Raw genomic sequence first — 24,741 nt, 5'->3', positions numbered from 1 at the left:
TACCTTCATACCCTGTGGTACTAGGTGGGTGGGTAAGGCATTGATTTTTATTCCCCCACAATCAGCAAAGAAAAGTAGAAAGCAACAAAATCCAATAGGAAAGATTCCCAGAGAGTAAATGGTTACACTTTAAACTTGGTGCCATTCAGAGGAAACAGAATGAATTTTTTTTAAACTGCAGATGTTGGAAAGCTTACATAAAAGCAGAAAATATTGGGAATACTCAGCAGGTCAGGCAGCATCCAAGACAAACAGTTAGCAATTCAGGCCCGGAACCCTTCATCAGAAAGAAGTTAACTCAGTTTCTCTTTCCACAGATGCTGCCTGATCAGCTAAGTATTTCCAGCATTTTCTTTTTTTTTGTATTAAAGGGGAATAGAATAGCTGGCTTTCTGTTTTTTTTTCCCCGAATACTTTCTTAAAAATAAATTGGTCATTTATAGATGATGACATCTAAGTACTTGATTAGTCCACTTTTTGGAAAGAGAATTTTACATCTGGGCATGTAACATTTAAGTAATATAAACATGCATGGATATTGATATCCAAAAATGCAAAACTCCAGTACGTTAAACACAGCTAAAATAAAAAAATAAAATGAGGAAATTAACAAATGAAGAAACATTTCCTTCCCACAGCTCACCTCTCCCCCCACCCCCCTAACTTGGGATGAAACAAGGCTGCTCAGGTTTCATAGCCAAGAATCCACAGGATACCAGTTTCTAATTAACTTAAGAAATGCGGTGTTACAATTGGCATAAACCAAGCAGATGTACCTCTGTTTCATTAAGTTTGACAGACTAGTCAATTAAATCATGAGTGTTGAGCAGGGCTTGTTGTACAGGAGCCAGTTGTATGTCTTGGCAGAAATTTAATCAGTTCCAGATATAGTTTTTTGCTTTCAAAAGGAAGCTCTCAGGTTTAACACTTTACTACATACAGCAAGAGATGTATTAACCCCAAAAAATCTTCATTACTCACACAATTGAAGGCTTTCCCAATTCTGCCATCTTTTTCCAAGAGCCCTCATCCAGTCCATGATAAATTCCATTGTTGTTCACTACAATAATCACTATTGGCAGATTATACCTAAAATAAAGCAAATAGTTAATGCTAATCAGTACATCCTTTTGCTGTGTAAGACACAACAATCCAGCCGCGTAGTCGTAAACCACAAGATTGTGAAGCAGTTTTTAAAATGGTCAAGATAGGTATTGCGATTACACAGCACAGTTTCACCAGAGTAATATCAGGGCTTCAGGGCTTAAAGAGGACAGATCACATAAAGATGCCCTGTGTACCCTAGAATTTATAAAGAGAAGTTGTGGTTTAACAGAAGTACTTGATTCAATAATGTAGAAACAAAAAAAAAATTTCGTCAACTGGAGAGATCCAAAATAATCTTATTATTGTAACTTGTCAATTCAGGAGTGAAATCAGGAACTACATACAGGCAGTGGAACTGTGGAACTCTGCTCAAAAAGGTTTGGATTAACAGAAATTTTCAAGACTGGTACGAATGGAGTTTTTTTGTTAGCTATGGATACAAGTTAGATAAGATACAAAGGATAATTATTGAACTGAATGATAGAGACTCATGGAGTTATACAGCACAGGAACAGCCCCTTTGGCTCAACCAGTCCATGTTGCCAAGATGTCCATGCAAGCTAGTCCCATTTGCCGGCATTTGGCCCATAACCTTCTAAACTTTTCCAATCCATCTACCTGTCCAACTGTCTTTTAAAAGTTGTTGTTGTACCTGCAGGTGAATGGGGCTTAATAACCTGCAAAACTGACCTAGGCAAATTGCCCACTGCTGGAAATGTTTTCAGTGTGGAGGGGCCATTCCCTCAGATTATGATCTCCAAAGGTGGCTATAAAATCAGAGCAAAGATCAGGAGCATGACAAGACCCAGGAGAAGGCCGCACAGGCATTGAACCACCGTGGTTAGTTAGCCAATCCATAAGAAGTGACTAACTAACAGAAGCTTCAGGTTGGTAAACTGCAACTAGTGGGGTGCCTCAGGGATCAGCGCTCAGGACTCAACTATTTACATTCTATTTTTAACAACTGAGATGAAGGGACTGAGTATTATGGTCAAATATACATCTACAAAGATATGTGAGTAATCAAATTCTGAGGACGACAGAGATATACAAAAGAGAAGTAGATTGCCTAATGAGTGTGCAATAATTTGGCAGGTGGAGTGGTGAAATATAAGGTTTCCTACTTTGGTAGTAAGAATAGAAAAACAGAATAATATTTAAATGGAGAGAGACTACAGAATGCCGCCATTCAGGAGGATCTTAGTGTCAACAAGTCAGGAGTCTTGCTACAATTGTACAGTGTGTTGGTGAGGCAGGAGTGCCACACATTTTTATGGTGAATATGCTTTCAGTGGAGGAAGTGCACAGAAAAATTCACTGGGTTGATTTCTGGGATGAAGTGATTATCTAATCAGAATAGAATGAGCAGGTTAGCATTGGAGTTTAGAAGAACGAGAAGTTATCTTATTAAAGTGTAGAAGAATTCAAGATGTCTTGACAAGGTGGATGCTGAGAAGATTTTTCTCCTCACGGGGGAAATCTGGATTGAGGGAGTGTAGATCCAGAGTAAAGATTTAAGACAGACGAGGAGGAATTCCTTTCTTTAGAGGGATGTGAATCTTTGGAATTCTCTACATCAGAGCTATGGAGGTTGAACCATTAAATATATTCAAGGCCTATATTGACAGATTTTGGTCTATAGGAGAATCAAAGGTTATAGGGTATAGACAGGAAAGTGGAGCTGAGGCCAAGATCAGATCAGCCTCTCACCTCTAAGAGCAGGGAAGTGTTTAGATTGCAGGACATAGCTGGCTGCAGCAGAGAAAAACAAATGGAGGTTAGAATACAGCTTAAGTGCACGACAACTAATCATGAGATAAGCTGAGTCACGACAGAAGGACAAGACCATAAACCAGAGCACCTAATTGGAGCAAGAATGGGTGATACTGCTGTCTGGCAAAGGAAGTAAGTCCCATTTGTCAGACAGTTAGAGGCAACCTTTGCAGAGATAAAATGAAGATCAAATACTACAAAGTAGGTTATTGATGAAATTGTGAAATCTGCATGTAACTATTGTTAAGTGAATACTATAAATTGCTGGAAGTCTTTTGGGATCAGTGGAGCATCTTTGAGCTCTCACTCGAAGTGCTCCCCAGTGTACACTGTAACAGGCCTGAATAAACCGACTTGTTCAAGAAACTCACCACTGCTGTACAAGAGATTTTCTTTGTGTGCTGTCCAGATCTGAGCTGTAATTAAGAGGGTGACTGGGCCCTACATAAAAGCCAGATTCAGGGTACAGGATAAACACATAAATTCCTCCTGCACTGCCAGTTTATATACATTATCTGCCTTCTATAGGAACACGTGCAAGGAGGAGAATTTGCTTGGTAGGGTCTTTCACATCCACAGAACCTTCCAAAGCACATTGTGGATAATTCAATATTTAATTACTATCATAATGTAGAAACTGAAAACAGCAGGATCCCACAAAAAGTAGTAAAACAAATTACCAGATGAAAATCAAAAAAACTTGCAGATGCTAGAAATCTAAAATAAAAACAGAAAGTGCTGGAAACACTCAGCAGGTCAGGCTGCATCTTTGAGAAGAGAGACAGAGTTAACATTTTAGGTTGAAGACCCTTTGTCAGTCTGTCTCTCTTCCCACAGATGCTGCCTGACCTGCTGAGTATTTCCAGCATTTTCCATTTTTATTTTAAATTACCAAATACTAAGTCAAGCAGTATCTGTGGAGAGAGGAGCAGAGTTAGCATTTCAGGTCAATGACCTTTTAGCAGATGAAAAATCAATGGCCAGAAATGTCAAATCTGTTTTTCTTTTTACATATGCTGCCTGACCTGCTGAATATTTGCATCAATTTCTGTTTAATTTTAGGTTTCTGGCATCTGCTGTATTCAGCTTTTATATAACCAGATTGGGTTTTTTTTTCTGGTAACATTATTATAATACCTGGTTCCTCTATGTAGTTTCCTGAGTGAGTAACTGAACAGAAGAACAGATTCAGTGCTTCAGCAACTGTTTAATCCATGGGTATTTCCAGACTGGTTCGGGAAGCAATTGCTTAACCCCAGACAGCAGTCACTCACATGACTCTGTACTTAACAAGGTAGTAGGCTTAAAGCCACCGTCACCTTTTAATAGATGATTCAAAATATATTGCAATGAGGATGGAAGATTGGCTTGGATACTTTCCGTGCTCTTCTTTGAGCAATGCCACGACATCTTCAGTTTACATGAAATCACCAACTTTCTGTAAATTCTTTCCTCTCCAAGTACCTATTGTGAATAAATTTCTTCAATATTGAGACTGCTACAGATAACTGCATATAACACATAAATATACTTTGCAGTCATTTCTGAGACTTCCAAATATTCGTTCATTACTTGCACACTTCTTACTTGTCTGATTCTCCCCTGCTCCCAACTTCTTTCTCTGAAGCGAGGGAATCCCCTTTCAACAGTGCAGCAAAATATAACCTTAGAAAGCAATTGACCTTTGTGACCGCAAACGTTACTCACGCATGCCTGAGGGCCCATTCATTGATAGCATGCCAGACAAAGATTTCCTGAAGATGGATTACATATATTACATATATTCAGTAACTCAAAAATAAAATTGCCTTGGAAATATGGTTTGACATCATTACTAAACTCCCTAAAGTTTATTCCAAACCACATCAGTCATCTATAAATGATAAATATTGAAAAATTTTCAGGTACCACAACCCAAATGGTACTTTGATTTAGAATAACCAGCATATTTTATTTTAATACTAGTGAAGCAGTAAATGCAGACACAAATGACTACAGATGCTGCAATCTGGAGCAAAAAGCAAACTGCTGGAGAAACTCAGTGGGTCAGGCAGCATCTGTGGAGGCAGACACAGGGTCTCAACCCAAAACATCGAGCATCCCTCTGTCTCCACGGTCACTGCCTGACCCACTGAGTTCCTCCAGTTCTTGCATGCAGTAAATGCATCACAGCTGCTTAATATGTCTTACATACACTAGATTTTAAAAAATCAATGAGAAAGTAATCTCATAATTCACTACACTTTTTTTTCTAGCAGTTTCGCAAACTGACTGTGACTTAGTATTATGTCACTTGGAATTACAAGCAAGATTTCAATTCAATTTCTCTTATATCTAGAGTTAGCTCATTTCACACAGGTTGGCAAAAGGAATGAGGGACATGGGTGGGGGCAGGTCGCAGAATTTGAATTAGTCCAGCAGCCTAGGTCAAGGAGAACAGGCAATAAGAAGTGCAACAAAGGTTCACCAGTCTGATTCCTGGAATAAAAGGCTGTCATACGGAGAGATATTGCGTCAACTAGGTCTGCATTCACCAAAATTTAGAAAAATGAGAGAACTCGTTGGAACATATAAACTTCTGATGTGGCTCAACAGGCTAGATACAGGGAGGATGGTTTCCCTGGCTAGGGGTTGGGGTCTAGAAATGGGGTCTAGAAATAAGGTCAGCGTCTCAGGATACTGGGTCAGACTGAAAAATCTCTTCACTCAAGTGTGGTGAACCCGTGGAATTCTTCATCACAGAAGGGGGTGGTGGCCAAGGTTAAAGAAGGAGATACATGGACTTCTAGACACAAAATGTATCAAGGGACAGGGAAAGAGAGCAAAATCTGGTGTCGAGAACAGAGGATTGGTCATGGTTGGACTGAATGGTTGACAAATCTCAAAGGGCTAACTTGCCACTCCTACTCCTGCTTTTGTTTTTAAGTTTTTAAAAAACTTAGAAAAGGACAAGATAGTGACTGATTCCTGCTCAAACAATGCTAGAAAGCAAAGTTAATGCGGACAATGTTGGATGGAATTCTCAGAGAGATCAGAAACAATTGAAATATATTGAAATAATTTTTAAAAAATTAAAAGTACTGAAAAAAATTAAAAACACACATTCAAAGTCAAATAATTAAAAAGGCCCTGCCATGTCCTCACCCATTCCTGTTGCCTGATTATTTACCCCTGAAGCCCCTCTGCATCCTGCTAACAAGTCACACTGCCACCTAACTCAAAAATGTGGGTTCCTTCCCATATCTCAGGAGCCAGCTCTCAATGAAAGCAATGATATTCACCATTGCCGCAAGTGTGGTAACATAGCCTTCAGCCGTCTGAAGACAAAAACTTCAAGCCTGGCGCAAAGCTCACGATCTAACAGACAGCAGCAATCCCTGGCCTCTTGTATGCTCTGTGATATGGACAACCTACACCAGATATTACAAAGCACTGGAGAGATACCATCAATGCTGTCTCTGCAAAATCCTCCAAATCTGAAGGAAGGATAAGTGAACCAACGTCAGCATCCTCTCCTGGGCCAACATCTCCAGCACTAAGGCTCCAATTACACTTGTTGGCTCCAATAGGCAGGAAACATCAGTCATTTTCTTAACACCTGAAACAGACTCTTTACTCCAAGCTCTATCATGGTGAGAGATTTCTGTGTGGACAAAGAAAACTCTTCAAGGATATAGTCAAAGCCTCCTTGAGAAAGAGTAACACCCCCAACAATTGGTGGGAATCCCTTGTCCATGACACACAAAGTAAAAAATGAATGGTATTGAAAACCTCAAGTCCATTGTTCAGGAGCACAAAGAACCACTGCATCAATGGTAGAAGGAGCACCTCCCAATCTACTCACCCACACACTCCATCCAGCACTTCTTGTGGCAGAGTCTGTGGCTCCCACACTGGCCTCATCGGCCACAGAACTAGTGTCCTGGATTCCTAAACTCCCAGGGAGAAGAGGACGATCTGCACACGTAGTTAAACTCTGCACAGCCCAATTACAAGAATCAACCAACCATAACAGCCAGAGCAATGTGATAAAGAATAACATGCTCGTGATGAAAAACTATCAACAGACCAACTGAGTTAACCTGTAGCCCAAATTCATGTAAGGTCAATTTCACACAGCCCAATCTTCTCAATGTTCATGAAAGAGGGCAAGGAGAATAGATTATTTTTAAACTCTAGTCCCAACTTCAAAGTATGACATGCAACTCAAAAACTCTAAATACAATTACTCTATATTTATTCTCATTTACCTTTCTTGAGTCTTTATTCACCTACCAGCATTCTTGGTCTCATTCTTCTTCCACCCCTCCACCCCTCCCAACATGTCCAGATCTCCTCCACTGCCGAAAGTGTCTTCAAGATAATTGGTTTCTTCCCACAAGCAATTAATCAATTTCTCCTCAATGATCTTGACATGTCTACTTGTCTTTACAAGTCTTTCACAACACATTCTTCCAATAGCTGGAGTGATCACAGCCCTTTCAAACTCAGGAAAGATACACAGAAAAGTTCATCTGTTAGATCCACCTAACTAGTTTGTATATCAGAGAGAAACTGCAGGAATTCCCATAGTCTTGCAACTTATAAATCCATCATGATGTTGCACAATCACTACTTATGAATTCATGTCATTTTAACCTTAAGCTTCAACATACGGTTTACTTTGATCCTCCAGCTTTGGGTTTTCACAAAGGATAAATATAGAAAACATGGAAATAGTCCCTTTCACAGTTCTAGCACTGATATATACAGTACACAACAATAAAAAGGTCCTTTTTTTCAAAACGCTCTGATTTAATTACATTACCTGCACATGGTCTCCACTTCCATTCCAGAAAATCCAAATGCACTGTCTCCTTCAATACAGATAACCCGCTGATGTGGGGTTTGATCCTTGGCAATCAATGCTGCAGCTATGGCAAAACCCAGTCCTACTCCCATGGTGCCAAAGGTGCCAGCATCCAATCTAAAATTAAAAGCATCAGATGGAATTTTCTACGGTTTTTAATGGCAACAACATAAATTAGATATGTGTTGAAAAACATCAACATTATAACAATATTGTATAGCAGTATCGGAACAACACTTTAGCATCTCAAACCTGTTTTCCCTTTCAATCAGATTAATGCTTATTCATATCATAACTCCACCCTTGGGTCCATATTATTTTGCATCCATGTCCAGAAAAAATTGTTGATCTCAAATTTATAATCACTAATTGAGCTAGCATCTAGCACTTTTTGTGGCTCTTCTATCACCCTTTTGTGGGGTTCTTTTAATGATTTGATCACCTGCATCCCTAGATCCCTTTGCTTTTCTACCTTGATCGGTTTCATATTTTCTAAGATGCTGAGTATGGTTTTATTTTTTTCGACCAAAGTGCATCACCTCACAAGCATCTTTGTTAAAATACATTGGCATCTAATCTCCTGGCTTGCATGTCTTCTGTTTCTTGTATTACGCTGCAATATTTCTCAATATTTGCCATTCCGCACACCTCCACAGTTTGGTATCATTGGTGAGAGGCAACTGATCTCGAAATTGTGCTGTGCTTTATATCCATGAGAGTATGGTGGTTAAATTACTCCATCAGCAGAGCTCTGGACAACTGATATGAGTTCAAAAGATTCTGGCGAGGGGATTTAAATTAAATTAAATAAGGAATTCAAAATAAAATAGCTGGTCTTAATAACAATAACCATGAAATTAGTAGATGGTTGTATAAATGCACCTACTTCGCGAATGTTCTTCAAGAAAGAAAATCCACAGTCCTTCCCCAGTATGATCTACATGTTACTCCAGGCCCAGCCAACATAGTTAACTCTTATCAGCCTCCTCGGTTAAAAGGTAATTAGGGATGGATAATAAACGCAGGCCTTTTCAGCAACATCCACATCCAACGAACAAATAATTTTAAAAATCCCTTTCTTATACCTGGTGCATTGGTGTCACATTCTCTATTTGCAAAATGTACACCACCAGAAAAATGGGCAAATAATATGACCTTTCTCTAGGAGCTCAGAACAAAAGGTCAGCTGAAAAATTATAAATCTAAAATGTTAACAGTTTCTTCAACTGATGTGATCTGACAGTGCTATTTCCACTATTTTCCAGTTTTCAGATGTTCAGCAACTGGAGCATTTTGTGTTGAGAAGTTAACATTCCTTCCAGCATCCCTTGAATCACATCAGTTCCCTCTCTCACTTAAGTATTATTTAGCTGAGATCAAAACCATCAGAAAAAGTGTCTCCAAGAATGTCACAAGAAATGCATGTTGGTAGCTGCAGCCCAAATGCGAGTGAGTCCGTGTCCCCAACATAACATTTCTATTGATGATCTCCCTTTATGCGACCCGTTTTGAGAATATGTAAAGTTCCTTTGATACAATCAGATACATTCTTCTGAAGCTTATATTAATATAAATTGTTGAGACAAAATATTGGGAGTTTTGTGGAAGTGCAAAAGTTAATGATTAAAAATTCTATAAGTTTTTGAAGTTTTCTATTAGCAACCTTGAAATTATTATAATGGTAAGTACCTATGCCTTGGCAAGTAGTTAGGAAGCATGGTACGGCCAATATCCATGGTGTTGGCACCCTCGCTGACAATAATACAATCTTTTGGCAGCAGAGTTTGAATGGTGTGGAAAACAGTGTAGTAGTTCATAGGCAGAGATTTCTTTACTGCCATTGCCTGGAAAAGAAAAGTTTAGATATATTAAGTAACAATTACATCTGGTGTGAGATTAAAAAAAAGTATGCCAAATATGCCAAACAAAAGTATGATAAACAGTGAGAAGGACAGTGATAGATTTCAAGAGAACATAGACAAGTTGGCAGGGCTAAAAAACACTATGATGCTGGAGGAACTCAGCAGGCCAGGCAACATCCATGGAGAAAAGCAGGCGGTCAATGTTTTGGGTCAGGACACTACTTCAGCACTGAAGATAGGAAAAGGGGAAGCCCAATACATAGGAGGGAAAACCAGAGCAGTGGACAAAAGAGGGGGACAAAACTGGGGCCTCTCACAAACAGCAGTGTTGATGTAGGAGGTGGAATTAAACAGAAGACTCAAGAAACATGCAAGAAGGGTACAACAGTAATATTGAGTAACTTTAATCTTCAAAAAGGTTGGTCAAATCAATTTAGAAATAATACTGTGGAGGATGAATTCTTGGCATATACTTGATGGTTTTGTTTAGACCAATATAGGTTAACTAGAGAACACATTGTCATAGACTGCAATGAGAAAGGAAAAATTAACAATCTTGCTGTGCTTCCTTAGGGAAGAGCAACCTTAGTATGACAGAATTCTTTGTTAAGACGCAGAATGAAGTAGTACACTCAAAAACTAGGGTCCTGAATCCATGTGCAAGTGGCAGAACAATTAAACAAATACTTTGGCTCTATCTTCACAACGGAGGATACAAATAACCTCTCAAATATATTAGAAACAAGGAATCTGGATAGAGGGAGGAATTAAAGGAAATCAGTATAAGCAAAGCAAAAGTGCTAAGCAAATTAATGGAGGTGAAGACTGACAAATCCCCAAGCCCTAATAATCTACATCCCAGGGCACTAAACAAAGTGATCCTGGAAATAGTGGATGGATCGGTGGTCATCCTCCAAAATTTTTTGACCCCTGATAATATAGTGGCATGCAAAAGTTTGGGCACCCCTGGTCAAAATTTCTGTTACTGTGAATAGCTAAGTGAGTAAAAGATGACCTGATTTCCAAAAGGCATAAGGTTAAAGATGACACATTTCTTTCCTATTTTAAGCAAGATTACTTTTTTATTTCCATCTTTTACAGTTTCAAAATAACAAAAAAGGAAAAGGGCCCGAAGCAAAAGTTTGGGCACCCTGCATGGTCAGTACTTAGTAACATCCCCTTTGGCAAGTATCACAGCTTGTAAACGCTTTCTGTAGCCAGCTGAGTCTTTCAATTCTTGTTTGGGGGATTTCTGCTCATTCTTCCTTGCAAAAGGCTTCTAGTTCTGTGAGATTCTTGGGCCATCTTGCATGCACTGCTCTTTTGAGGTCTATGTCCAGATTTTCGATGATGTTTAGGTCGTTGGACTGTGAGGGTCATGGCAAAACCTTCAGCTTGTGCCTCTTGAGGTAGACCATTGTGGATTTTGAGGTGTTTAGGATAGTTATCCTGTTGTAGAAGCCATCCTCTTTTCATCTTCAACTTTTTGTTTTAAACAGACAGTTTGATGTTTGCTTCCAGAATTTGCTGGTATTTAATTGAATTCATTCTTCCCTCTACCAGTGAAATGATCCCCCTGCCACTGGCTGCAACACAAGCCCAAAGCATGAACGATCCACCCCCGTGCTTAACAGTTGGAGAGATGTTCTTTTCATGAAATTATGCAACCTTTTTTCTCCAAACATACCTTTGCTCATTGCGGCCAAAAAGTTCTATTTTAACTTCATCAGTCCGCAGGACTTGTTTCCAAAATGCACCAGGCTTGTTTAGACGTTCCTTTACAAATTTCTGACGCTGAATTTTGTGATGAGGACGCAGGAAAGTTTGGAGAAAAAATGGGTGCAGAATTTCATGAAAAGAACACCTCTCCAACTGTTAAGCATGGGGGTGGATCGATTATGCTTTGGGCTTGTGTTGCAGCCAGTGGCACGGGGAACATTTCATTGGTAGAGGGAAGAATGAATTCAATTAAATACCAGCAAATTCTGGAAGCAAACATCACACCGTCTGTAAAAAAAAAGCTGAAGATGAAAAGAGGATGGCTTCTACAATAGGATAACGATCCTAAACACACCTCAAAATCCACAATGGACTACCTCAAGAGGCACAAGCTGAAGGTTTTGCCATGGCCCTCACAGTCCCCCGACCTAAACATCATCAAAAATCTGTGCATAGACCTCAAAAGAGCAGTGCATGCAAGATGGCCCAAGAATCTCACAGAACTAGAAGCCTTTTGCAAGGAAGAATGGGCAAAAGTCCCCCAAACAAGAATTGAAAGACTCTTAGCTGGCTACAGAAAGCGTTTACAAGCTGTGATACTTGCCAAAGGGGGTGTTACTAAGCATTGACCATACAGGGTGCCCAAGCTTTTGCTTCGGGCCTTTCTCCTTTTCTGTTATTTTGAAACTGTAAAAGGTGGAAATAAAAAAGTAATCTTGCTTAAAATATGAAAGAAATGTGTCATCTTTAACCTTATGCCTTTTGGAAATCAGGTCATCTTTTACTCACTTAGCTATTCACAGTAACAGAAATTTTGACCAGGGGTGCCCAAACTTTTGCATGCCACTGTAGTTCCTATAGATTGAAGGGTGACAAATTTAACATTGCTGGAGAAAATATGGAGAATTACAAATTAGTAAATCTAACAGGAAAATGCTAGGATATAGTAGAAAGGATACAATAACAGAAAACTTAGAAAATTTTGATGGGATTGGACAAAACCTAAACTTATAGAATCATAGAGTTATACAACACAGAAACTATCCATGTACCTGTCTAAATGTTTTTTGAACAACCCACATCTACAGCTTCCTCTGGCAGCTTGTTCCATTTACCCACCACCCTCTGTATGAAAAGGTTACTCCTCAGGTCCCTTTAAAATTTTTGCCCTCTCACCTTATATCCATGCCCTCTAGCTATTACTCTCCCCTACCGTGGGAAAAAGATTGTGACCATCCAACTTATCTAATCCCCTCTATATACCTCTACAAGGTCACCCCCTCAACCTCCTACTCGCCAGGGAAAAAAGTCCCAGCCTATCCAGACTGTTGACTGACTTAAATGGTGGAGCAAGCCTACTCCTGCTCCTATTTTCTATGTTTCAGGCAGACAAGAGTTAACCCAATGAGAAAATGCTAGAACCTATTATAAGGGAGATTATGGCTTTCTGTCCCACAATCTGAAATTGAAATAAAATAATTCAATGACTATGGATAGTGATGGATGATGTTGAAATCCAATGGATTCATTTATGGCCTTTGGTGAAAGGTTCTCCACTGGTCTGAGCTGCATACAACTACAATTCTATCTGACATAGTTGATAATGTCCTAACATCATTTTAGACTGGATAATACAAATTACTTTGTTAGTGGTGCTCACATTACAAAACAAATTAAAAAAACACACATTAAAAAAATACCAAGGCATATAGTTGGATTTTCAGGTGTGCTGCATCTTCAATCCAAGGACCAAATTCAGGTTCAGTATCCATAATCAATGCACATTATGGGATCTTGCAAACTACATCATGGTTGCCATAGTTATCCATATAAATATTTCTGAGTGATTTAATGAAGTACTTTATAATTACAAAAGGCTTCTTTTTTCTGATGCTTAGATGGTTACATTAATTAGGTGTACAAATAATTTTGTTTTATTACAAGTAGTAACCAAGTGGGATGTTACACAATTCACAGATTAATGACTGCTCTAACTATCAGCCAGTGAAAGTCAAAACCTATCACAAAACAGTTCCCATCTGGATTACTAAATTAGATAGAACAATGCAGAAGGCTGATGAAAAGAAAGCAGGTCATTACCTCAGACTTAATCCTATATCATTACTTATTTCTAAACAGTTATGACTGAGATGGAAAACCTGATAGTTTTTTCAGATTAACAGTACTTTTGGAACATTTTCAGGTTTGTTTATAAAATTTTCAACATGCCATTCTTTTCTAAACCAAATTACTAGCCCAAATATAATTTTAATAAGAATCTTATGTCTTCATGCAAACTGCCAATATTCCTCTTCCTAAAATATAAACAAAAATCACAAAATAATTACCAGAACTTCCTTGCCAGAATCACCAGAAACAAATAAGCTAAATTTGCAACATCTTTTAAATTCCGCCCTCAACACAAAATAAAAAGATGTCAATCAAACCCACAGATTAAAAATAGCCTGAATAATCAAAGCAAGATTCTCAATTTAAAGTGAGGATACATTTAAAATATATCACAATTTTTCTGATCGGATTATCTCATCAATTTTCTTTTTCTCAGAAACACAGCACTTTGGAACATTCCACCCAGTGATCCAGCAAAACAAACAAAGATATCTCAAATGTCAGTCAAAACTGACACCTCAAATCACAACCTACAACACTGCCATTGAAAATAAATGAGTCACATTTCAAGTAAATGAACCCCAATGAAAGGTTTAAATGATAAATGTCAGTAGAGATATCTGAATAAATTAAGACACTTATATGTGATTCAAATATTATTCAACAGTTTCAATGACTTACCTTAGATAATTCCTCATTGGCTTTTATTTTCTCCTTCAGGAATAACCACCATTCAGAGTTGGATGGGTAAAACCAAGGTTCAATCCTGAAGAAATCCAATAACTGAAAAACAAATGTTGTCATTGTATTCCTGAATTTTAAAACATGGCATATATATTGATCACAGAAACTTGTACTGGAGCCTGCAACCACATCATAGCCATTGAACAATCTAACAGTGAATGAGAAATGTACATGAGGCAATCTAATATGGTAAACACTGATGCAAACAGCATGGTCAAAATTTGTGACAAGCAAGACTGAAAACACAGGGCATAAATTCCAAGTACTTTAAGTTCCGTCATATACTTACAACTGGAAACACACTACACAAATTATTATGGTTTTGCAGTGAGACCTTGTGAGCCTTGTTTTCTGCATAGTCCATATTAGTAAAAGTTAAAAAGGGTGAAAATTAAATCACCAAACATTATGTCATTCTGGTTTGGCACCTTTTAAAAACCATTATATATTAATAGAAACAGCCTATCATAAAATTGATACTAAACTATCATTCATTACGGATCTAACGTTACAACAGTGACTCCTCTTCAAAGTACGTTGCAGCTGACAGAATATTTGGAACATTCCAAGATCATGACAGGAGATACCTAAATGCAAATCCTTTCTTTTTGGATCCTGTGGCATTGCTCATGGAAATTTTGGGATCTACAGTGCAATTTTTTGATGTTTATTGCTGCCCTACACTAATGTAAAACTGGCAATCCTTCCCCCATCACTGTATTATAACAAACCAATTTAAACAATGCATTGTAAGACTTATCTTTGTTTAAAAATGTAACCTGCTACTACAAAAACAAGCTTCTCGGAATGTCTGCAAAACTGTTTATCTCCTGCTTTACAAACTGCATAGATGCATTACTTAGTTTTCCCCTCTTCTTCTTGGGGTTGTGGACGACATGCTTTCATTGTGAAGTGACAGATGAAGCCAACCTGGTATTCGGAGGCTCCACCATTGGGTGGTGTTTATTGGTTTGGCAACTGGTGCACTTCTGTCTTTTCACTGGACTGCTGTGCATTCCCAGAGGAACCAAAGGTTCTCAATGCCATCGCAGAAGTTCCTTCTCCATTTTTAGCAGTCTTGGGCCAAGGCAGTTCAGTGGCACAGACACCAAGCTCCACATTCTTCCTGTATTTGCTTGGGATCCACCCCCTCCCCAATCCCCCGGGTGCTTCAGTTTCTTCCCACATCCCAAAGATGTGCTGAGTGATTAACTGGCCACTGTAATATGCCCACAGTGTATGTGGTCATCGAGAGGATTGGGGGGGGATGGGTTGATAGACGAGAGGGAGAATAGGCTCCAGGGAAATAAATGGGATGGGATTAATGGGATTGCTCTGAAGCCAGCTCAGATATAAGATATCTTTATTAGTCACACATACACTGAAACACACAGTGAAATGCATCTTTTGCAATAGTATGTTCTGGGGACAGCCTGCAAGTGTCACCACGCTTCCGGCACCAACGTAGCATGCCCACAACTTCAGCTGAATGGCCTCTTTCTGCGTTGTACAGAATATATGACATATGGATTCCAAAAGACAGTTACATCTTCACAAGGAAGAATCCTTACCTCTGTCTACCTACTAATCTCTTGCCATGACAAAAGATGGACCAAGACATTACTTCAGGAGTCACTGGTCGAGCACACGAACAATATTCCCTGCTCTTTGGAACTGACTTAGTGTACTCGGAGTACTCACGGGGTATTGGTCTGGGAGAGTACTCCAACATAAGTGATTTGGAGGATTCTGTAGAGGCAGCATTGGTGGTACCTCTTCAGCTGTGTTGAGATGCCTACCATAGGTAGTCCATGTCGCAGAAGATTACAGGTGGACAAGAATGAATGCTGCTGGCAGCGGTGATGAATCCAATCAACAATGACAGCCTTCACTGACAAGTGGCTCCCAAGATATGGGAAATGGTCCATGTTTTCCAGATCCTTGTTACGGAATATTACTGTCAGGGGAGGAGGAGGATTGGAGTTGTACACTGGGGCAGTTTGGTGGGGGGCTTTTGTTTTGCAGATGTCATCTTGTATGCTTCAGTGAGCTAGTCAATGATGACTTGGAGCTCAGCCACTGAGTGGATGCAGTGTTGCAGCTAGGGAGGTGGAGAAAAGTATTGAGGCAATACACGTCCTTGTTTGACACCAATCTATACCAAGATTCGTTCTCTTGTGGATTTATGTCAAAGAAATGCTTAGGTTTATGTCTGGTTACTTGTTCACTGATGTTTTTTATACATGCCCCTATGAAAACAGACAGACCCTTGTAACCTCTTACCCCAAAAATTTCTAACGATATTATTTTCCTTCGGCCCTGTGTCAGTCTAAATGTTTATGCTCAAATCTGTGGAGTGGGACTTGAACAAATAGGGATTAGCTATGTCAACACAACATTGTGGGCCGAAGGGCCTGTTCTGTGCTGTTCTATGTCTAAATAACCTTCCAATCAGGATTGCTGCTAACAAAGGTATTATTACTTACTGATAAGGAGTCAGCATTGTAATGTATATTAAATATCTGTAGTTCAATTTTTTTTTGAAGAAAAAAACATATTTGTGCTGGAGGTGCTGCAGTGATAAGTCTAGAGTCCGTTGATTCTTGATACAAGTATTGCTAATAAGAAGCCTCCACCAGCAGTTTATTAAAAACCAGCAGTGCTGCTTCTTAGCCACAGTGCTAATTATTCATGCAGCTCTCTTCACAAGTCCCATTCACTCTCCATGTTATAATCTGCATGCAGCACTTTCATAGCCCAAAGTCGCTATTTACCATCTTACTTGGTTACAAGACTTATGAGACCAACAAAGATTATGTGATGCTTCACCTCATTAATTGAAAATTAATGTTTATCAAAAAGGAAAAAAATTGAGCATAAAATCATTATGCTTGCCACTAAGATAATTAGAGCTTCCTATATGTTAGGTATTGTTGAAGGCTGGCTAGGATCACAGGACCATCACTAAGAACAGAACTGTAATTTGTACACCACTCAAAACTCGATTTAATTGGTTCCAAACCCCTCGAAGGCTACAGTTATTCCATAAATGAGTTCGAGATCAATAGTTACAGAGTGCCAAGTACGGCTGGCAAGCCTTAAGTAATACTGCAGGTTGCATTGGTTATGACTCGCACTCTGCTTACTAAATAATGTACAACATAGTTAGCTAAAACTCTTCCACTGTTAATTTCATACAATAAACAAATTTTTATGCCATGCTCTATTTACATTTGTACTAAGCCCACATGCATTTTTGAATAACAGTGTGCACATTTATCAACTGCAGCTTTTGCCAACCAAATTATTGAAAATATTTTAAAACATTTTTCCTTTGCCTCCCTTATCCCACAGGCAAAATAGGATTTGCAGCAGCTAATTTTAAAATTGTTATTAGTTTAGAAACTAGCATAGTGGTTAGCATAATGCTTTACAGCGCCAGCGACCCGGGTTCAAATCCGGCCACTGTCTGTAAGGAGTTTGTACATTCTCCCCGTGTCTGTGTGGGTTTCCTCCGGGTGCTCCGGTTTCCTCCCACATTCCAAAGACCTACAGGTTAGGAAGTTATGGGCATGCTATGTTGGAGCCAGAAGCATGACAACACCTGCAGGCTGCCCCCCCAAATCACTACACAAAAGATGTATTTCACTGTGTGTTTCGATGTACATGTGACTAATAAAGAGATCTTATGTTATCTTAGTAATTTTAGTTCATCCCATAATTCCATAATTGGGGTGTGCCTGCATTGAGAAGAGGCGAAGGTAAATCTCTGGCAAGTTCCTTTCTTTCTTGCTTTGGTGGTTCCTTTAGTGCCAGGCCACAGCAGTGAGAACAGCTTCAGGGTCAGTTGTGTGTTCAGCTTGTGAGATGTGGGAGTTCTGGGAGACCTCCAGTCTCCCTGATAACTACATCTGCACAAGGTGTGTCCAGCTACAGCTCCTTACAGACCATGTTAGGGAACTGGAGCTGCAGCTGGATGACCTTCGGCTCCTACGGGATAACGAGGAGTACATAGATAATAGCTACAGAGAGGCAGTCACTCCTAAATTGCAGGAGGCAGGTAGCTTGGTGACTGTCAGAAGGACTGAGAATAGGCAGGTAGTGCAGAGTACCCTTGTGGCCGTTCCCCTTAATAACAGGTATAACACTTTGGATACGGTTGGTGGGGGAGGTGGTTGGGGTTGGGGACGACACCTATCAAAGGAAAGCCGTAGTGCCCAGATCTCTGACACTGAGCCTGGTCGTGTGGTGCAGAAGGGAAGGGGGGAGAAGAGAAGGGTGGTAGTGATAGGGGATTCCATAGTAAGGGGGGGCAGCCAGGAGATTCTGTGGACGTGAAAGAGATTCCCGGATGGTATGTTGCCTCCCAGGTGCCAGGGTCAGGGATGTCTCTGATTGGGTCCACAGCATTCTGAAGGGGGAGGGTGAACAGCCAGAGGTCGTGGTACATATTGGTACCAATGACGTAGGCAGGAAAAGAGATGAGGTCCTGAAGAGGGAATATAGGGAGCTAGGTAGGAAGCTGAAAAGCAGGACCTCAAGGGTAGTAATCTCTGGATTGCTGCCTGTGCCACGCACCAGTAAGAGGTAAGAATAAGATGATTTGGCAGATGAATGCGTGGCTGAGGAACTGGTGCAGGGGGCAGGGTTTCAGATTTGTTGATCATTGGGATCTCTTCTGGGGAAGGTACAACCTGTACAAAAGGGACGGGTTACACCTGAACTGGAAGGGGACCAATATTCTTGTGGGCAGATTTGCTAAAACTGTTGGGGAGGGTTTAAACTAGTTTGGCAGGGGATGGGAACCAGAGTTATAGGTGAGAGGTTGGTGCATTTAGTGCACAAGTAGATGCAGCGTGTAGAAATACTGTGAGGAAGGATAGGCAGTTGAAAGGGCAAAGTTGCAGTCAGTTGGATGTGTCTACTTTAATGTGAGAAGTATCAGGAACAAGGGTGATGAACTTAGAGTGTGGGTAAGTACGCGGAACTATGATGTGGTGGCGATTACAGAGACTTGGCTGTCACAAGGGCAGGAATGGCTGCTGAATATTCCGGTGTTTAGATGTTTCAAAAGGCACAGGGACAGAGGTAAAAGAGGTGGGGCAGTAGCTTTGCTGATCAGGGATAGTGTCACAGCTGTAGGAAAGATGTCCTGGAGGGATTGTCTACTGAATCAATGTGGGTGGAAGTCAGAAACAGGAAGGGAGTAATCACTCTACTGGGAGTATTCTACAGAACTCCAACTGCAGCAGAGACGCTGAGGAGCAGATCGGGAGGCAGATTTTGGAGACGTGCAAAAATAACAGGGTTGTTGTAATGGGTGATTTCAACTTCCCTAATATTGATTGTCACCTCCTTAGTGTAAAGGGGATAGATGGGACGGAGTTTATGAGGTGTGTCCAAGAAGAATTCCTGACACAGTAAGTGGACAGGCCGACCAGAGGAGAGGCCATTTTGGACCTGGTACTAGGCAATGAACCTGATCAGGTTTCAGAGCTCTCGGTGGGAGAGCATTTTGGAGATAGTGACCATACAGTAAGTCCTTGACCTTTACCATAGCCTTGGAGAGGGATAGGAACAGACGATATGTAGAATATCTTGTCAAGAGGAAGAAAGAAGCTTACCTGAGGTTTAGAAAGCACGGATCAGGCAGGGCTCTGGAGAGTTACAAGGTAGCCAGGAGGGAGCTTAAGAATGGACTTAGGAGAGCTAGAAGGGAGCACGAGAAGTCCTTGGTGAGTAGGATTAAGGAAAACCTCAAGATGTTCTACACATGTGAGGAATAGGAGGATAACTAAGAGTGAGGGTAGGACCGATCAGGGATAAAAGAGGAAACACGTGCCTGGAGTTGGAAGAGGTAGGGGAGGTACTTAATGAATACTTTGCTTCAGTATTCAGGAGAGAGAGAGAGAGAGAGAGAGAGAGATTGACATTTGTGAGGATGGCGTACGACAGGCTGATACGCTACAGCATGTCGACATGAGGAAAGAGGATGTGCTGGAACTTCTGAAAAACATTAGGATAGACAAGTCACCAGGGCCAGATGGGATATATCCAAGGTTATTACAGGAAGTGAGGGAAGAGATTGCTGCACCTTTAGCAATGATCTTTGCATCCTCACTGGCCACAGATGATTGGAGGGTGGCAAGTGTTGTTCCTTTGTTTAAGAAAAGGAGTAGATATAACCCTGGGAATTATAGACCAGTGAGTCTTACTTCAGTGGTGGGCAAATTACTGGAGAAGATTCTTAGAGACAGGATTTATGGGCATTTGGAGAAGCATGGGCTGATTAGGGACAGTCAGCATGGCTTTGTGAGGGGCAGGTCGTGCCTCATGAGCCTGATTGAATTCTTTGTGGATGTGACAAAGCACATTGATGAAGGTAGAGCAGTGGATGTGGTGTACATGGATTTTAGTAAGGCGCTTGAAAAGGTGCAAAAGTGCATTCTTATTTCTGACTCTTCAAACTGCAAACATTTCCTCACGTTCAAACCATGACAGCCCATGTGATCCCCATCTCCTCAGCCAGGTTGTGGGGTGGGGAAAGAAAGGGTGGGGGAAAGAGTGCATGGTAGAGGATAGCCAAGGCATTGACTCTCTCGTGATTTAACAGAAGTCCTATCAAAAAATAATTTCCAAAATAACAATAACGACTATAGTATAAGAGATGAAGTGCAGCGGACCTTTGGCGCTGTCTGTATGAAGTTTGCACATTCTCCTGTGACTGTGTGGATTTCCCCCGGTTACTTTGGTTTGCTTCCACATCCCAAAGGCACGGCGGTACATTAGTTGGGGACTGCAAGATACCCCCAATGAAAATGGGCGGTAAGAGAATCAGGGGTGATTACACTTAATGAGAGACAACTGGAGAATAAATGGGGGAACAGGATTGATGGGATTAGTCTGAAAACTGGCAGACACTCTGTTGGGCCTAATGGTCTCCTTCTATGCTGTAAGGAAATGTGACAAACACAAATCTTTCTTTTAAAAGATTTCACAGAGGCATTATCAAACAAAACAGCTCTGTGCCACAAAAATATATTAGAAAAGATGAACAGCTTGCCGAAAGAGTTGGGCTTTCAGAATCTCCTTAGAGAAGAGGAAAGAGAATTATAGAATTGGAGAGATTGAGTGGAATTCTGGAATCTAAAGCCTGGGCAGCTGCATGAACAGCCACAAGCAGGCCAGTGATTATAATCAGGGATGTGTATGAAGTCAGAATGGAAGGACACAGATCTCAGACAGTTGTGGGGCTGCAGGAAGTTACAGAAATAGAGAGAGTGAAGGTCACGAAGCAATTTAAAAATAAAGATGAGAATTGCCAAAGTGAGAGAGAATCTTCCTCAGGGAGCACAAGGGTGAGAAGTAAATGAGGAGTTGTTGCAAATTGAGACTGGAGCTGAGTTTAGGATGAGCTCAGATACATAGGACATGTAACTGTCAAGAGAGCACTGGAATAGGCAGGTCCAGAGGCAACAAAGGCACATGTAAATGTTGCCACAACGGATGAGCTGAGACAGGACTGGAGCATGGGGTGCAGATGGCCACGTTGTGATGATAGAAAATATATTTTGGGTCTGACTGACAGAATGGATATGGGGTTTGAAGCCCTGCTCAGAACAAATGTACAAACGTAATGGTCATCTACGATTTAGCACTGGGGTCCCATTCTAACCTTGCCTTCACTACTTCAACATTGTGGCCTGCCATCATTTTCACATTTCCATCCCTTTGGCCTATATTGTTTCCATATGCTACTTCCTCTCTATCTCCAGCTGCAGCAGCCAGAACAGCAGATGGGAGGAGCTAGCAGCTATCTAAGGAAGGACGTGCTGGCATTGGAGAGGGTCCAGAGGAGGTTTACGAGAATGATCGCAGGAGTTAAAGGGTTAATGTATGAGGAGCGTTTGATGGTTCGGGACCTGTACTTGCTGGAGTTTAGAAGAATGAGGGGGGATCTCATTGAAACCTACCGAATATTGAAAGGCCTGGATAGAGTAGACGTGAAGAGGATGTTTTCAGTAGTGGGAGAGTCTAGGACCAGAGGGCACAGCCTTAGAATAAAATGACGTCCCTTTAGAACTGAGATGACGAGGAATTTCTTTAGCCAGAGGGTGGTGAATCTGTGAAATTCATTGCCACAGACGGCTAAGGAGGCCAAGTCATTGGGTATATTTAAAGCAGAGGTTGATACGTTCTTGATTAGTAAAGGCATCAAACATTATGGAGAGAAGGCAGAAGAATGGGGTTGAGAGGGAAAAATAAATCAGCCATGATCGAATGGTGGAGCAGACTCAATGGACTTAATGGCCTAATTCTGCTCTTATACCTTATGGTCTCTTCCATACCCACTCTGGCACTTCCAGAAGTGCACTTTTAATGCAAGCCACACCCTTCCCTCCCCACCAAAACTCCCAAGTATATGCCACAAATGGATAGAGTTTATTTGTGTGTCCGACTAACACAATCCCACTCCTGTCTTTCCCAGATCGTTACCCTCCTGACTGCTGATCTTTTCCGCTGCTGTCGGATATATTGCTTCCTCTTCATTTTCACTGCCTCCACTGGTTATTTCCAACCATCAGCACTCCCTCTCCCCCACAACACCCCTTACTCTCTGACATACTCTGATCTTACTGCCCAAGAGCCACCTATTATTAATTTGCTCTCATTAATTATCTTTGTCTGTCAATTGTGACAATTCCATTTTAAATGTGTAATATGTCTCATCAGAATGCTCGATGTGGTCACGGATTCCCGAATTAGAAAGTTTTCTTTAAGGAATTGCATTTACATTCCTCCCTTAGCTGAGCCAATTGAAGCAACTCATCCTTAGTCAGACCCATTTTCTCAGACACTGCAGACTACAGATGATCCAATGCAGCACTTAAAAATAAACAGGCCTATTCTGGGCTAAGGTTATTCCTAGTGGAGTTAGTCTGTTCTTTACTGAATGAAATAGAGAACAGCTAGGTCTCCACAAAGTAGCCCTGGCAAAAAAAAAACAAGATATTTTCAGTGATTGCAAATGCAAGGCAACTAAACATCTGAGGTGCCTTATAGGTTAGTGATTATTTATGGTCACTTAAAGCTCATTTAAGAATCATTTAATGTCTCAGTGCACAAGGTACATAAAGTGATAAGACAATGACTCTTTGGCAGATGAGAATGATCAGCTTCAAGAGGTTTCTGAATCCAACCTTACAACTTTAAAGCACAGTAAAAAAAATTAACCAAAGCACTTCGAAGAAACAAAATATATCGAGATATTTCCAAAAATGAAGGAAGAGAAACATGAGACGCAGGAACAGGGTGATAAATGTGATTTAGAGCAATTTGCTCACATTCTTTGGGCTGAATGGACAATTTCTTTGCAACTCCTACATTTCAGATTTAGATTTTAGATCTAAATTTTGAACATCTCATAATACCTAACAGTTTTGAACATTTAATTGGATATAACAAATCAGCTTTCAACATTTTTACTCTGAATTTTAAACATCTTTAAAATATTGTTCAGCACTGTAGTGGTTAGGTTACTGGGCAAATGATCCAGAGGCCAGTACTAATTATCCGAAAGCATGGCTGCAGTATCTTTTGTTGGAAGTGCTAATGAATGCATTGTCCTTCCTCATAGATTTTCACGTGTTGTATGTTTAGTACTGAGAAGCACCAAAAGAGTATTTGATGGCGAAATAACAACAAGAACTTGAGATCCAAAACAATCCCATTATTCAATACGAACTGGAACCAAGTCACTCGGTCCCTAGAAATCAAGAACAAGGGGGTGCAGACTTCATTCTACCTCAAATACTGAGCATTAAGACTTCTACCAATGAAGTAGCAGATAGGTTTAGGAGTTTCAAAATTTCGGCCCCTCACTACTGAAACCATGGTGGAAATTAGAGCAACCCAGAGGTCTCGAAAGGTTGCAGAACTGAAGGAGGGTAGAACTTGGGATAGATAAGGTGATGAAGGGATTGGGTAGCCAGAACAAGCATTTTAAAATTGTGGCATTGCTTCATTAAGAGCCAATATACGTAGGTCAGTAAGGAGAGAGGTGATGGCTTAACAGGACTTGGTGTACATTAAGACAGTTTTAGATGATGTTTTTGAAGGATAGAAGGTAGTTGCTCCAAGGAATGGATAGTCAAGATAAGAGGTAACAAATAAAAAAGACATTGCTGTAAATATCCAGGTCAGGCAGCATCTGTGATGAAATAGCTTTAATATTTCAAGTTGATGATCTTTTATCAGAATCTTTCATGAGGGATAACAAAGGCATGAAAGAGAGCTTCAGTATTGGATAAGCCAAGGCTGGGAAGGGTTGTTTGACGTTACAGAGGTGAAGATTAGGCCGTCTTCAAAGTCATGCTGGAAGATCAACTTGGGGTCAATGGGGTGCCAAAGTTGTAAAGAGTCCGATTCAGCCTCCCACAGTGGCCAGGGAGAGGGATGAATTCAGTGATTAGGGAAAAGAATTCTAAGCAGGGATCAAAGACTGGTTTTGATCTTCACAATATTTAGTTGGAACTGACTTCTCCTGATCCTGTATCA

The 24,741-nt window shown here is 40.5% G+C and overlaps 1 protein-coding gene across 2 annotated transcripts in view; it reads right to left on the bottom strand.

Annotated features, from left to right (window-relative positions):
- The window catches only part of hacl1 (2-hydroxyacyl-CoA lyase 1), a 105,157-nt gene that overhangs the window by 46,738 nt on the left and 33,678 nt on the right, over window positions 1–24,741 (bottom strand). For both annotated transcript variants that reach the window (XR_007956368.1, XM_052016246.1), the window contains exons 12-15: window positions 14,122–14,223; window positions 9,419–9,573; window positions 7,688–7,846; window positions 982–1,089 (exon numbers count right to left, since the gene is read on the bottom strand). Coding sequence is in view for 1 of the 2 variants with exons in the window: in XM_052016246.1 (XP_051872206.1) it covers window positions 982–1,089; window positions 7,688–7,846; window positions 9,419–9,573; window positions 14,122–14,223 (524 nt within the window). In the remaining variant the exon portion in view is untranslated. The remainder of the gene's footprint in view (window positions 1–981; window positions 1,090–7,687; window positions 7,847–9,418; window positions 9,574–14,121; window positions 14,224–24,741) is intronic.

The sequence above is a fragment of the Pristis pectinata genome, chromosome 5 (assembly GCF_009764475.1).
Source record: "Pristis pectinata isolate sPriPec2 chromosome 5, sPriPec2.1.pri, whole genome shotgun sequence".
In the NCBI taxonomy this organism is placed as follows: Eukaryota; Metazoa; Chordata; class Chondrichthyes; order Rhinopristiformes; family Pristidae; genus Pristis; species Pristis pectinata.
This window is presented reverse-complemented; position numbering and strand designations above follow the sequence as displayed.